General features: G+C 41.9%; 1 protein-coding gene across 3 annotated transcripts in view; it reads left to right on the top strand.

The window, feature by feature from the left end:
* MDN1 (midasin AAA ATPase 1) overlaps positions 1-15,798 on the top strand; it is a 164,058-nt gene that overhangs the window by 109,363 nt on the left and 38,897 nt on the right. For all 3 annotated transcript variants that reach the window (XM_087865316.1, XM_045807060.2, XM_087865317.1), the window contains 15 exons: positions 163-283; positions 644-854; positions 1,220-1,451; positions 1,769-1,895; positions 2,522-2,692; positions 6,568-6,782; positions 7,162-7,546; positions 8,342-8,451; positions 9,091-9,796; positions 11,647-11,808; positions 12,024-12,297; positions 13,030-13,265; positions 14,034-14,129; positions 14,782-14,876; positions 15,195-15,316. In XM_087865316.1, the coding sequence (XP_087721442.1) occupies positions 163-283; positions 644-854; positions 1,220-1,451; positions 1,769-1,895; positions 2,522-2,692; positions 6,568-6,782; positions 7,162-7,546; positions 8,342-8,451; positions 9,091-9,796; positions 11,647-11,808; positions 12,024-12,297; positions 13,030-13,265; positions 14,034-14,129; positions 14,782-14,876; positions 15,195-15,316 (3,263 nt within the window). The remainder of the gene's footprint in view (positions 1-162; positions 284-643; positions 855-1,219; positions 1,452-1,768; positions 1,896-2,521; positions 2,693-6,567; positions 6,783-7,161; positions 7,547-8,341; positions 8,452-9,090; positions 9,797-11,646; positions 11,809-12,023; positions 12,298-13,029; positions 13,266-14,033; positions 14,130-14,781; positions 14,877-15,194; positions 15,317-15,798) is intronic.

The raw sequence follows: 15,798 nt of genomic DNA, 5'->3' as shown, positions 1-15,798 counted from the left end.
ATGAAAAAGAAAAAAGGGTTTGGAATTGAAACTTCTTGCTTTACTTTGGTTGATTCCCTTTGCCTATTGGTGAATGTAAATCAAATATAAAATGTAAATGATGTCTCTACTATCCAGCATTTCCCCCTTTCCTTACTTCCCCTGTTCTTCTCTCCTTTAAAGATATTTCAAAGAGGTTCAGACGGTCTCAGAACATATTCAGAATTGCTTGGGGAGCCCGACTGGTGGCTTCACTGGTATAAAGAAGTTGCAAAAGTTCCTGGGACGACCATTTCCTTTTAAGGTACAACTTAGAAATATGTTATAAACACTAAGACTTGACCTCTTCTGAAGTTCTGGAGCATGGGGACTGCCATTCAATTAGACTCACCCTTGCCAGTAAACTTAACTTTTAAATGTTCACTGAATACTGTTAACTGATTTAAGTGTTAACATTGTGCTTATTCTTGGAGAGTATTAAGCCTGGGTAGAGTTTTAACTTTATTACTATAAAATCTCGTGAGAGCAACAGGAGTAAACAAACCTTATGTTTTCTAGAAGCATTGTGGAAATGTTCCATATTTTTTTCTTAGACATGAACAGGCTGCTTAAAAGAACCTCGTTTCTCCTCTATAGTAGGTTCTCCCGGGTTTTGTTGTTTCAGAACAAGCTGGTGGTGGAGTGTTTTTCTCAACTGAAAGTCCTTAACAAAGTGCTTGCCATCAGAGAGCGGATGCCTGCCCTTGGGGAAAGTGGATGGTGTGAAGACATTAATCGGCTCCAAGTGGTTGCTTCTGAATGGACTTTAAAGAAAAGTCTCTTGCAGGCCTGGGGATTGGTCCTCAGAGCTAATGTTCTGGAAGATGCCAACCCAGGTAATATACTCTGGAGTTTAGCCTGCTGACATGTTCCAGAAGTATCTGCTGCTCTGCAGCCAATAAGTTTTTAAGTTTTTCCCTTAGATATTCTTTTTTTCTGTTTTTTTTTCCCTTCTCTCTCTCTCTTTTTTTTTTTTTTTTGGTATAGTATAACTACCGTTAAAGAAGTGTCAGGCATAGAGATGAACTTTACATATATTGTTTAATTCTGTCATCAGAATTGTGCAGGTATTAATGACATCATTTCACAGGTACAAAACTTAAGCTCAGGTTAAGCTCGAAGTCACATAACTAGTTTTTGGGAATCTGAGCCTGTTCTATTGACCACTATGCTATAATATTGCATGTGTTTTTTTGTCCAGATGAGTTGAAGAATCTTGTGAATGCCTATTGTTTAGAACTAAAAGCCAAAGGAATTTCACTTGGTTTTCTGGAGAAAAAGCACAATGAAGCTTCCTCGCTGTTCCAACTAGACTTTACCTCCCTAATCCAGCTCACCAGGAATGTTCAATTGTGGCCTGCAATGGAGTACCTGGCTATGCTTTGGCAGTACAAAGTGACAGCTGATTTTATGACACAGGCTTGTCTAAGAAGGTAAGCCATTTTCCCGAGGGGGGGGAGCTTTTTTCTGTGTTAGGTTATTCTGTGTATCCTACATGTGAAACAAAGCACAGACTTGTCTTAAAGGGGACTAGTTATGAAACCAAGGGAAGTCTATTGCCACTGATTCTTTGCCTGTTTTGACTCCACCTCTGCTAGTTACTAGGTGTTTTTCCAGTAGAGTTGCTTGTTTGTATTTTAATAAATGTACTGTAAGTTCTGTGTGTTCTATCTTTCCATACATAACAGATTTCTAGCGGTTTCCTGATAGCCCACAACCCATCCTTTCTTCTTCTTTATTTGTGGAACAGGTCCAGCAAAAATCAGCAACCCCAGATAGATGAAGAGATAAGTCATCACATCACATTTTGTCTTAAGCACACACCAGTTGCTCCGCAAGAGCTTCGAGACCTTTGGTTCTTATTGCACTGTAAGAAGGTAAAAACCAAAATCAAAAAGGGAGACAAACCTTGTCTTGTTAGACTGTCTGTGGCAAACTGGTTGCAGAATCTTCTATTTATGTCCGAAACTCCAGTCTTATTTGAATTAACTTTCAAAGGGGAGAATTTTGAGTGTTTTTTGCAGTAATTACCTGGGTGTTTCTCAGTTCTTATCACAGAATCATTCTATTTGGTTTCCAGTTAAATGGGGCTAAAATATTTGCTTATTTTTATTGTTTGTGCAAAAATAAAGTGTGAGAGTGTTTTTAATCTTTCCCTCAAGAATAACTATGGAATGTGAATAGTGGTAAACTGCAATTAATATAACTTCATTAGTACAACCTTAATTTTTTTATAATGTTTTATTCACTTACCTGTTTTGCCAATACTATAATCATGTGATCCACTTATATTTCCTCACGTGCCTTATAAAAAGCAGATCTCAGTTTTATAAACAAGATGCTAAGTGGCTTAACCAAGATGACCAGGGTGGCAGGAAATCAGAGAAGTTAGAATTAATATCTTTAAACCCATGTAAATTTTAGATGAGTCTTACAAGAGGGAGACCTCGTAACTTCATTTATGGAATTTTTCTCAAATATTCTCTTATCTATTTATCTCTAGGTGTCTACTGAAGAAGTTATCTCCTTGTGGTCTGACTTATTTCATTCCGCATTTATGTCTTTTTGGAGCAGTACTGTGACTACAAATCCAGAGTACTGGCTAATGTGGAGCCCTCTGCCTGGTGTACAGCAGAGGGAGGTGCCCAAGTCCCTTTTGGACTCCACATTGAAGGTTTGTTGGCATAAAATCTTAGAAGTGTTTGACAGTGGGAAAAATTTCTTGATGTAGCAATAAACATTTATTCCTAGGACAGAGCAGTAACTAAATAAGTGACTGCAATACTTTATTTTCTGCACGGTGTTAAAATCTTGAAAAAAGATATTCTATCTTAAAACATTTGGGAAGTTCTGAATTAAAGCAAAAAAAAGTTAAACATTTTCACTTGGGGTGCCTGGGTTGTTCAGTTATTTGGGCATCTGGTTCTTGGTTTCAGCTCAGATCATAATCTCAGGGTTGTGAGATTGAGCCCCATGTCAGGCTCCACACTCAATGCAGAGTCTGCTTGGGGATTCTTTCTCCTCTGCTCCTCCCCCTGCTCATGCTCTCTCTCTCTAAAATAATTTTAAAAAGTCTTCACTTTTCTTCTGTAATTAAAATACCTTTTTTCTAGTTATAAGATATTTTAACAGTATAGAAATGTATACGTATGTGTGTATATGTGTGTGTGTATATACAGTTGACCTTTGAACAACACAAGGTTTGAACTGCACAGGGTCATACATGGATTTTTCTCAGTAAATATGTATTTTATATTGTGATTGAAAACAAGGTAGAAGTTGCCAAATGCCTAGAAGCAAAGGGAGGGTAGAAGAAAGATACAGGGAAGACTGGAACAATGGGGCTCTCACCTGGTTCTGGCACTTCTTATCCCACTACCTGTGCAAGGCTCGGTTCATTGAGGTATTGAGCTGAGACAGGTACATAGGGACTAGTGGGGGTGGGGGGATCTCACTGAAGTGGCAAGGCCTATCACTGGCAGAGTTGGTAAAGAATCACAGAATGATGACTCCCTGAGGTAAGGAGTCTAGGAAAACACCAGGGGACAGGATGAGCCCTAAGCAGGATTCTTGGTGGCAGAGGGTACAGCGGGAGGGGGTGTTGTCCATGGTGCTGAAAGTCCAAGGCAGAAAGTTAATACCACAGGGATAGTGGCAGCTGGCTCACTGCTTGCCAGCATTTACTGTAAGCAGAAACTGTGTTAGAACCATACAGCGGGGGTCAGGTGGAGCAAGTGACCTGGAAAGGTGAGTAAAGGTACTCTGCCTTTCTTGCTTCTTTGCCTTTCTCTGGACTCCACTTGGAAGGAGATTCTGCTTTCTTGGGTAGAGGAGTAAGTAGCATATATCTCTCCAGGGTCCAACTTTGCTAACTTTGGGCACGAGAAGACTGTGGTGTCTTGTTCTACTGTATTATACATAGTTCAGTTTTTGGGTAACCATTAAATACATGGATTTTTTTTTGTTGCATGGGAGGGTTGGCACCCCTAACCCCTGTGTTCAAGGATCAGCTTTACACAGAAAGTAGAATTCTGTGGAAATAACCACTGTTTGCTCTGTATCTTGTTTACATATATTTTGTATTAAATGTATAACGTAAATAAAAATAAGATTGCTTTCTTTGTTCACATAATAGTCATGGAAATGTGTCATTTCCGCTTATTCTTTTTAAGGTATTACATTGTTCTAATGTGCTGGAATTTATTTAATTACTTGCTTATTCATAAATGTCGAGATTTCTTGCCTTTATTTCCCCCCTTCCTATAACAAGCATACCTGCCTCAACTACTGTTGCATAAATCTTTGTCTGTTGGTCCTAGTATTTCTGTGGATATGTTATAAGAACTGGAATTTAATCCTTGGTCAGAATGTCTGCACAGTTAAAGAAATTTATGGCTATTCTCAGAATGTCTGGGCAGGTGGTTTTGTTTTTTACCGCCCCCCCCCCAAGTTCTTAAATTCCAGTTAACATACAGAGTGATACTAGTTTCAGGTGCAGAATTTAGTGATTCATCACTTACATACAACACTTGGTATTCATCACAGTTGTCTGCCTTAATACCCATCACCTGTTTAACCCATTCCCCCCAACTTTCTCTCCAGTAACCATCAGTATGTTCTCTATAGTTGAGTCCGTTTCTTTTTTGCCTCTTTTTTCCCCTCCACGTTCATTTGTTTTGTTTCTTAAATTCCACATATGAGTGAAATTATATGGTATTTGTCTTTCTCTGACTTATTTCACTTAGGGTAATACCCTCTAGCTCCATCCATGTTATTGCAAATGGCAAGATTTCATTCCTTTTTTTATGGCTGAGTAATATTCCTTTACACACACACACACACACACACACACACACACACACACCCTCACATCTATTTTATCCAGTTATCAGTTGATGGACCTTTGGGCTGTTTCCATAATTTGTCTATTGTTGATAATGCTGCTATAAACATCAGGGTATGTTTACTTTTTTAAACATACTAGGAACTAATAAAGGGGGAGGTCATGAAGTCCTGGATGATAACAGGAAGACTTAGGAGTAGAGCACATTTTTACTTATTATATCTATGAAAACCTGTTTCTTCATATCCTTGACACACTAGGTGTTACCAACATTTTTTATTGCCAATTATTCAATTTATAAAATGTCATTTGATTTATGCTGATTATTTTTTTGAGATTAAACATCTTTACACATATGCATAATGTTTCCTTCTCTGAATTTTTCAGTCATGTTTATCGCTTATTTTGTAAGAAACAAAATTTGAATTCATCATCATTTTCTTATTGAAGATCTCTTTATATATTATGGATATTAAACCTTTACACACCATATGGTTGGAAATATATTTCTAATGTTCTCTTGTCTCTCAAGTTTTATAATGTTTTCTTTTCAAATACTCTTAGCCCCTTTCTATTTTCTGGCTTTAGTGTCTTGCTTTTAAAAAACGTCTGTCTTCAGTATCCCTAGAGTTAAAAACCATTTGCCCATATTTTCTTGTATATGTTTGTTTTGTTTTATGTTTAAATCATCAGTTACATCTGGATATCTCATTTTGTGAGGTAGGTATACAAATATACAAACAGTATATCCAAAAGCAGTGTAACAACATCATGTTTGACTAATTCATCCTTTCCACTCTCATTTGAAATGCCATCTTTGTCATACCTTATTCCCACAGATGTTCATGGCTTTGTTTGGACCCTTCTATTCTCTTGCTCTTTCAAAATCAGTATTTTTAATTAAAAAATTTTTTTTATTAACATCTCTACCCAACATGGGGCTCCAACTCATGACTCTGAGACCAAGAGTCACATACTCTTCTGACTGAGCCCAACCAGGCACCCCTCAAAATTGATTTCTTTATTGTAACACATTTCTCAAAGCCTTTAGTGATAAATCTTACGGATCCCCAAGAGTTGCAGAGTATACAGTGTTTCCCATTTTGTGTATTTAACCACCTAATCCTTCACTGTGAACAGCTATTAGTGTGTCCCAGATGAACAGTCTAGGAGCACAGGTTTGACAAACTTTGTCCCTGACTCACTCTCTCTCTCTCTTTTTTTTTAATTTAAGAGATTTTGAGAGAGAGAGCATGAGCAGGGAGCCTGATGTGGGGCTCGATCCCAGGACCCTGGGATCATGACCTGAGCCAAGGGCAGCCGCTCAACCAACTGTGCTACCCAGGCACCCTTTGTCTCTGACTCTTAACATTTATCTTCTCACTCTTTTCCGTGCTTCCCAAGACTCACCTTCGTGCAATGTGCCCCTTGCTCTACTACAAGAATGGTCTTCCTGATGCCCAGGTGGGAGGGATTTTCTTGCTGTAGTAAAACACCAATTGTTCCTCATTCTTTGAGAATGGAGTCTTTCTTTAAAGCCTACTAACACCTGACCCCAGTCTGCCCTCTGGTTGAGGTTTACCTGGTCCTGGCAACCTGGACCTCCTTTTCTTACTCTCTTTCTTCCCTCTGAAGTGCTCAGTGCTGCTTGTTGAAATCCTTTTATTTAATTTCTAAAAGATACATGACCTCTCTCCATCCATCAGGGCCCTGGCAGTCTCAGTAGAGCCGTATTCTCCAAGTGCTGCTTTGAAGTCTTGACCAGCAGCTGCAGAGCAAGTCCCTGGGATGTGAGCGGCTTCCCCATCCTGTCCTCCTCACATGTCACCCTGGGAGAGTGGGTTGAGAGAGCCCTGCAGCTCCGGGACATCAGCCTGGTACTTTGGACCAACATGGCTGTGCCTTCAGTCGCAGAATTCAGGTATTCTTCCCAACCCCCCGCCACGCCCCCTACCCCATAGAGTGTAAAAGTCTGTCTTTCCTGTAGAGGACGTAGTCAGAACTTATTCCTGTAGAGGCTAGTTTTGGTGGGTAAAGGCAAGTATATTTTCTGGCTGGATCAGCAGGTTTTTAGCCCATGACAGGCTATTACGAGCTGGCCAGTGCCTCTGTCAATTTTAAGCTTATTGTGATAAAGAAAGTGGTGCTTGGAAAAGCACGTAAGATTACTTGAGAAGAGAAATTCACCTTTAACTATTGGCAGTGCAGTCTGCCGTGTCATTTTCTGAGAGAATGGTAGTGTGAGAAAGGAATACTGTTTGATATAGTACAAACCCTTAAGTGCTTCCTTATCTCTACAGACGCACGGATTCGCAGCTCCAGGGGCTTGTGCTGTGCCGACACCTGGCAGGTTTGGCAGAGCTGCTCCCTGAGTCCCAGCGGCAGGAGTACATGCAGAACTGCGAGCAGCTGCTGCTCGGGGACAGCCAGGCCTTCCAGCATGTGGGCCAGACTCTTGGGGACATGGCCGGGCAGGAGGCCCTGCCCAAAGAGCTGCTGTGCCTCTTGCTCACCTCCCTGCGCCACTTTGGGGAAGGGGACAGTAAACGGGACCTTCCTGAGCCAGCCCGCCGTGGGAGCCTCTGGGTGAGCCTTGGCTTGCTCCAGATTCAGACGTGGCTTCCGCAGGCACGGTTTGACCCTGCAGTGAAGAGGGAATACAAGCTCCAGTATGCTAAGGAAGAGGTATGGAGGGGTGAGAGTTTGGACCACGGGCTCCATCCCTGACTGGGTGGGTTTGCTTAGTATATTACTCCTTTTATTGCCTTCTGGATGCTCAGAGCATCAGAGGGATGATTTTGCATGGATTGCCCTGTGACATCCCAGGACTGTGTTCTAAAGACTGCATTTTCCTCTTTGAGAGTTCCTCTAAGTAAGCTTAGATACTTAGAGGAGCCCTTCCTAAGCTTCTGATCTATTTGCCAGTAGGCTGCAGTAGACAGAGGTCGCAACAGTCGGACACCTGAGGCATTGCCAAAGAACTAATGGTATCTCTCCTATCCATACTCCCTCTACCTGAACTTAAGTTTCGAATATTTGGACTTGGATAATTTCTTTAGATATGGTATGGTTATTCTTCAGGTTTTAAAGTTTGGGTGTTTGTTATCTAAAATTCAAGAATCAAGTAGATTTAGATTAAGTGGTATCCCTTGTACCACTTGCAACCAAACTCAGGAACCGAATACATAAGGATAGTGATATAATTTTCCTTCTTCAAAATATGGAACTAGTATATGAGTTGGTAAAGACTAAGCCGCTATAGCAGAGTCCCAGAAGTTCAGTGGTGTGAATAAGGTAGTTTCTTTTATCTAATAGCTCTAAGGTGAGTGGTTCAGGTTAATTGAGCAAAAAGCCCTGCTCTTGGGTCATTTAAGAGCCCAGGTTCCTTCCACCCAGTTGCTCTACCTTTCCCCAGGGCATTGTTCTCTTGGACATGGTCATAGCTGGGCATAGCAGGCCATTTTCTTCCCTTTCTGTTAGTTACACCAGTTGCAGTGTGAGTGGAAGACCCGAAACCTCTCGTCCCAGCTACTGACTGGAAGAGACCTGGAAGATGAAGTCATTATCCATTACTCTCATCCTCACATCAGGTAACTAGCGGAGTAATCGTGTTGTGCTATTGTGTGTGGTTTTTTGTTTGTTTGTTTTTAAAGACATTTTGAGGTTGACCTTTGCAATGTAATCGCAGTGTTAGAGGTGATAATACATGTCTCTGCATTAGCAGTTAGATCCTAAAGCCATGGTTATAGTCAGGAAAAATTAATACTCCGAAGGGAGGGGCAGGATTCCCATGGGGCCAGGTGGGTTGAAGCCAGCACTTACTTTCAACATGACCGAAGTTGCTTCTGATGATGTGCACTATGTGGGTTTGTTGTCTTGGTAAATATTGTATAGTGCGGTAGGTCTGCGTTCCAGTCCCATTCCTGTCCTTGGGCTTTAGACTTTGAATAGATCACTTAATGCCTTGTCTGTAAGAGGAGGCCCATAGCAGCTACTTCGGTGAATTGTGATTAGACTTTGATGAAATATGCGCCTACATTGCTTAACACCATGTGTGGTGTGTGATCAATGATCTCTCTGTATTATTCATTTACAATATAATTCTCAATGTTTTCTTCATATCCTCAGCAGCTGATACGCCTTCATTCTGTTTTCCTAGCTAAGGGCTCAGTCTAGATTTGCTGTTTTTCTCCTGACAGAATTTGTATATTGTGTTAATTTGCCTTTAGACTACTTCGCCAAAGAATTGATCATCTGGAGAACTTAATCTGCAGCCTGTCAAAGAAGCAGGCCTTCAGACCCCAAGTGCCTGTCTATGAGTCACTAGTGCAGGAGATCCACCACTACGTCACCAGCATTGCCAAGGCCCCTGCTGTTCAGGATCTGCTCACACGGCTCCTGCAGGCCCTCCACATGGATGGGCCTCGGTCTGCCCAGGTGGCCCAGAACCTTCTGAAGGAGGAAGCTTCCTGGCAACAATCCCACCACCAGTTCAGGAAGCGGCTGGCCGAGGAGTACGCCCTGTATCCGGACTCTGTGGCCCCACTGCAGGCATCCATCCTGCAGTTGCAGCATGGCATGAGGCTGGTGGCATCTGAGGTCTATGCTTCATTCCAACGCAGTGTGGTCTGTGCAGACAGGCTGGGTACCCTGGCCACATCCCTGTTGGCTTTTCCATCAGTGGGCCCTGCCTTCCCCACTTACTATGCTCATGCAGACGCTTTATGCTCAGTGAAGTCAGAGGAGGTTCTTCGAGGCCTTGGGAGGTTGATCCTTAAGCGCTCAGGAGGAAAGGAGCTGGAAGGCAAGGCCCAGAGACCTTGCCCCACCCGAGAGCAGCTGCTGATGAACGCCCTCCTTTACCTGCGCTCCCATGTGCTATGTAAGGGAGAGCTGGACCAGAGGGCCCTGCAGCTCTTCAGACATGTGTGCCAGGTAAGCCCACTTCTAGGGGGCAGGCCCAGCCTCCTGCTGAAGGTTGCTGGGAGTACAAGCAGGGCATCTGCAGGACATTAGCAAATACCCTGTGTAGAAAAAGACCCATGTGGTTGGGCAGTGGGATCTAGTGTCTTCCTTTCTGCCTCCTATTCAGCTGTCAGTTTTGGGGGTCTTTGTCCCTCAACTTTTAAGAGATTGGAAAAAATTAGTGATGTTATTAGCTCTTTATCTATGATACACACTGCAGGTATTTTCCCCTAGTTTGTTGTTTGTCTTTTGATTTTATTTATGGTGGTTTTTGCCAGGTAGTAGTATCAACTTTATTAAGAAAATCTGTTTTCCTCTTACCAACGAAAACAATTTGTTCTCAATTTATACAATTAAAAGAATAAATATAAACAAAACTTTAGATTTTACCACTTAAAGCTGTGTAACTGTTAACACACTGGTGCATCCCCTTCTAGGTTTGTGTTTTGTATACATATATCTGTACATGTATGTCGGTGACATTATAAATTTAAGTCATTTGTCCCAGTGGTTTATAAATTGTTTTTTAGCAGTAAAACTCTTTTTTTTAATTTATTTTTATTTTTATTTTTTTTAAAGATTTTTTATTTATTTATTTGACAGAGATAGAGACAGCCAGCGAGAGAGGGAACACAAGCAGGGGGAGTGGGAGAGGAAGAAGCAGGCTCATAGCGGAGGAGCCTGATGTGGGGCTCGATCCCACAACGCCGGGATCACGCCCTGAGCCGAAGGCAGACGCTTAACCGCTGTGCCACCCAGGCACCCCAGTAAAACTCTTTTTAAAATAAAAGCCTTAGATTAGTTTCCTGATATGTAATAGATAAAAGATGTGCTTTAATTGAGGACAATTCTGTCCCCTCCGTGGTCTCTGAGACTGGCCTTTAAGTTGCTAGAGTTCTACAAACCACTACGAAAGTCCATTCTGTTTTATACTTTGCTTTAGAAAATGTAACAGCATTTAGTGATTATTTTCCTCCATAATTATGGTATTCTTTACCTGCATCAGATTGAATGACTGCTTCGTTTTCTATTGTATGGATATGCTCTAAGACACTTAACTAATTTCTTATCACTGGACATTTATATTTGTAGTCTCTTTGCTATCTTGAAAAACATCACCACCACCATCACCATGAATGGTCTTATACCGAGGTCTTTGGGTACAAGTTCTAGAAAGCACAATTGCTGGGACGAAGATTAACCACTTGGGTTTTTAATACAGTTTATCTTTCTGTAAATGGTGGATACTCATTTCCTCAGTTCTCATCAGTACTGTTTAATTTATAGTTTTTGCCAACTTGAGGACTTAAAATCGTAGAGTTACTGGGGATTTAAGAAGTGTCTGATACGGCATAGCCCAGTTTTGTCTGATTGGTGCCCTGCAACCTCCCTTCCCCCCAGCCCACGTTTCCCTTTCCTGAACTCCCGGGCCAGCTGCTTGAGTCGTTAGCCAAATGCAGTCTGAATCACAACCCACACATTGCCTACCAGAGCCTGTCCTTAGTACAAAACATCAGTAACTCCTGACAGGAAGTTCCAGTGGCATTAACTATACTGTGGCCAGGTTTTACACCTGTGAAAAAGTAGCAGTACAGCAAGGGGGAATCTAGGAAGTGGGATGCTACAGATACACAGTTTGAAAACAGTTTATTTGCTCTCTATTACCTGGGGTTTAGCTTCTTGGATGTTGGTGTTTACTTGTTTTCGAGCCATGGTGCTTTTGTTATCATGAGAAATTAAGAGATAACAAGGTTTGCTTTGTTCGTTTAAGCACCTCAGCAAAGACAAAGAAGTTTCCTTACAAATGTGTAACTTTTCAGGAAATTATCAATGAGTGGGATGAACAGGAACGCATAGCCCAAGAGAAGGCTGAGCAGGAAAGCAGCCTTTACAGATGCAGGAGCAGGAACTCCAGGACAGCCCTGAGCGAGGAGGAGGAGGAAGAACGGGAGTTCAGAAAGCAGTTCCCACTTCATGAAAAGGTTGGGTGGTGGTAACAGGGTTTGTTTTGGGATAATTTTCCTTGATACCACCTGTGTTACCTTTGAATGGTTTTGTAATCATTCTTTTTACTATATCTTTATGTAAGTCACTACTTCATTTTCTTGATTGTTCGCACTCCATCTTTCCCCCTTTCTTTTGGATTAAAACTGGATTTTGATTTTTAGAAGTTCAATTGCTCTGCTGTTACTGACAGGATTTTGCAGATATTCTGGTAGAACCAACACTGGAAGAGAAGAAGGGAGCTTCAGATGGACAAGAAGAGGGAGCAACCACAGACCCTGCCCTCCTCTCCCAGAGCTCAATGCAGGCTGTGATGCTGATTCACCAGCAGCTGTGCCTCAGCTTCGCTCGGTCCCTCTGGTACCAACAGACTGTGCCACCACACGAGACAAAGCATTACCTTGGCCTGTTTCTGTCCTGCTATCAAACCGGGGCATCTCTTGTAACACACTTCTACCCTCTCATGGGTACGACAGTTTCCTTTTGTTATACTCTTGGGAAATGAAAATGAATAACTGTGATTGCTACTTCTGGAACAATTAAAATAGTTACCTCCCTGTTTTTTGCTAAATTCCTTATTGAGGGAGTTTCCTTAGCTTAAAAGACTCAAGCTACTTCAAAAAACTTGATTTAGAATTCTGCAGTATTGGATTTTTATCATTTGAATACTTTGGGGTGCAGGGATTAAAAAGATAAGGATATGGACTTAGTTTAAATGGTTTTGTTCCTCAGTATTATTTCTAATTTGCCTCTAATGGTTTCGGTGCTTTTCAAATCACGTATTCCTGGGAGCAGCCTGGGAATTCAGAAATTAATCTTACCGAGTATCATTTGATTCAGTTTCCTGTATGATCTCATGAGTTATTCCTTGCTGTTGGGAAAGAGCCTTTAAATTTCCTTTCTGCCTACCAAGACAGCCCCCAAAACTAGGAAATTGAATCCATCAAACCAAACTGTAGTTTCTTGATAACAGCTAAGTATCTGAGTTCCTCCGTATATCCGAGAAGCTTGTCAGATTTGGTGGTATCCCTTTGATATTAGGGTCCTAGTCCTCTAGGCCCATGTTGCTGTGGGCATGAATGGCATTGAAATATCTTCATTAGTTCCGGTAGTCCATTATTTCTGAGCATGTTTTTGTCATCTCTGTATAGCTCAACCTACTGAGTTTACTGACTACTATGATGTTGTTAACTTCCTAGGAGCCGAGCTGAATGACCAACTCTTGGGCAGCCAACTTTTGGCCTGCACCCTCTCCCATAACACTCTCTTTGGTGAGGCAGTCTCAGATCTGATGGTGAAGCCTGATGGGCCCTATGACTTCTACCAGCACCCCAATGTCCCAGAAGCAAGGCATTGTCAACCTGTGCTTCAAGGTTTCTCAGAGGCTGTTAGTCAGCTGCTGCAGGACTGGCCGGAACACCCGGCCCTTGAACAGGTAGGGCAGCCTGTGAGGCGGGAGCCCTGAGGACATGGTCTCTAGAGGCATTCATGTGCACATTTCAGTGTATTAACGAAGGTTCTCAGAACCCCACTTCAGTGGGACACTAGTCACTGCAGGATGGACGTACCAGTTTGTACTGCTGTTGTATAAATGATGTTTGGGATTCTGCTAATTTTATTTGTTGGTCACTGTTTGCTGTCCACATGTTAAAATTCAGATACCTGTGTATATTAGCAAAGGCCTGGCTTTTTCAAGATTGGCAGTTTTAACTCAGACCTCACTTGTAGTCTTCAGCCAATTTTGTAATAATTCTTATAATGGAGAGTGATTAAGAGAGACTATCTTGGGGCACCTGGCTGGCTCAGTCGGAAGAGCATGTGACTCTTGATCTCTAGGTTGTGAGAGTAATCTGGCTCTACACTGGCTGTAGAGATTACTAAAAAAAACCAATTATCTTCTCAAACTCCCTGTTTTTTTCTAGAGTAATGCAGATAAAGTGTTTATCTTAGGTCCACAGTCCTAGAAGTTTCCTCCATGGCTTTCACAGGTGCTTGTGAAGCAGGGACTTTGCATAAAACTTTCATCAGGTCTCTCCTCAGTACCCTGTGACTTTGCGTGATTGATATTCCCACAGAGATGCTGAGATCTTTTATTTATTTATTTATTTATTTATTTATTTATTTATTTATTTATTTATTTCCTTCCTTCCTTCCTTCCTTCCTTCCTTCCTTCCTTCCTTCCTTCCTTCCTTCCTTCCTGTAGCTGCTGGTTGTAATGAATAGAATTCGTAGTTTTCCACTTTCCAGTCCCATCTCAAAGTTCCTGAATGGCTTAGAGATCCTTCTGGCAAAGGCACAGGTAAGATAATTCTCTCTCTTCTTCATTTTAGTTTCTAGTCAATTGAAAAAAGATTATCTTGTGGCAGAGTTATTGTTAGAGGGACAAAAAGCTATAGTTTGGGTTGGAGAGAGGGATAAGCTTCCTTGGTTTTTCTGGCATGGGGTCAGATCATTACAGGTGAAGCCATTGCCTTGTGGGACATGTGAGGGACCTGCCTCCCCTGTTCTCAAGGGGGGGATACAGCGTCCACTGGTACTGAGGGCTCCTTCGACCCAAGCTTCCTGGTGGGCTACCAGACTAGCCCCATGCCTGTGCATGTCATCCCCCTTGGTCCTCTCACAGCCTCGGAAGTATCTGATTCTTCTCTGATTGTCACATTTGGGCTCTGCATTTTGGAGGGGGTCACATGTCTAACAATAGCAATTCAGATTCAGCTCCCTAAATCCTTTGCTTTTTGCCTAAACTTGGCTCTGCTGAAGTTCTGTCAGGGGACCGGAAACAACTTGAAGCTTGATGCATTGGATGTAAACTCATTGGTAAATTGGCATAAAAGTTATTTAGGGGCCCAGTGGTCTTCATTCAAGGACAAAAAGTCCAAGATCTTCTTGAGGGCGGGAGGTGATTAAGGGATTGAATAATGGCCATAGTAAATTTTATCTTTGCTTTTTAGGATTGGGAAGAGAATGCGAGTCGAGCTCTGTCTCTGCGGAAACATCTTGATTTGGTCAGTCAGATGATCATTCGTTGGCGTAAACTGGAGCTGAAGTAAGTGATACTCTGTCACTTCCCATCCTCTCCCGAACTTACGCTGTAGGGACATTTGATAGTTTGTTTCCGCAGAGTTTACGTAGTAAGACCGAGAATATGCTTTTCAGTTATTAATCACAGAATTAAAAGCAGGGCATTAAAATGATCTCAGTTGAGAGCAGACACCGGCATACTTCCCCAAGGCAGCAAACTAGGTATCTTCTCTATGTCTACTTGGGAGGAAAGAATAGTGAATGTTTAGCTTCTGCTTCAGTGGTTTCAGATCTTTCAAATGGGTTTCCTTAAATGCCTGCTTGGCCTCTTCTCACATTTCAGCTGCTGGTCAATGAGTTTGGATAATACCATGAAGCGCCATACTGAGAAATCCACCAAGCACTGGTTCTCCATCTACCAGATGCTTGAGAAGCACATGCAGGAACAAACAGAGGAGCAGGAAGGTAACACCTGTCCATAAATTCCCTGCGTAGTTAGATGTTGCAGGCTAATTGTAGAGTGCTGCAGAGTGTGGGGTTTACCTGTTCCCATGTCTTCTGGCAACATTGCTTTTACATGGGCTATGTCGTTTGACTTGATGGTATTCCTCAGAGTTGTAAGTGACTTGTCCAAATTCTAGAAAGCTGGTCATAAGATAAGGTTTCCTTATTCTCTATATCCAAGAATAGTCAAAATGAAGATTTCTTAGGTACTAGTTGACATGCTTGAATTAAAAGTGTTTTCATTTCATGCTTAAAACAAACACCTTATAATTCAGTTTCATAATTTGCTGTGAGTGCATTTAACACATATCCTGAGTGCAGGTGTTGTTTTTATATCAGCTTGGAATTTACCTGTGCTCCTTGCTTCAAAGCTTCACTCTGTGGTCTCTACTTACCTGCCATCCCTTAGCGTACCGTGTAGTAGATCACGTGCATGTCATGAA

Source organism: Ursus americanus, chromosome 11 (assembly GCF_024610735.1).
Source record: "Ursus americanus isolate L20-20 chromosome 11, mUrsAme1.1.p, whole genome shotgun sequence".
NCBI lineage: Eukaryota > Metazoa > Chordata > Mammalia > Carnivora > Ursidae > Ursus > Ursus americanus.
The sequence above is the reverse complement of the archived record's forward strand: the minus strand, read 5'-3'. Positions and strand labels throughout refer to the sequence as shown.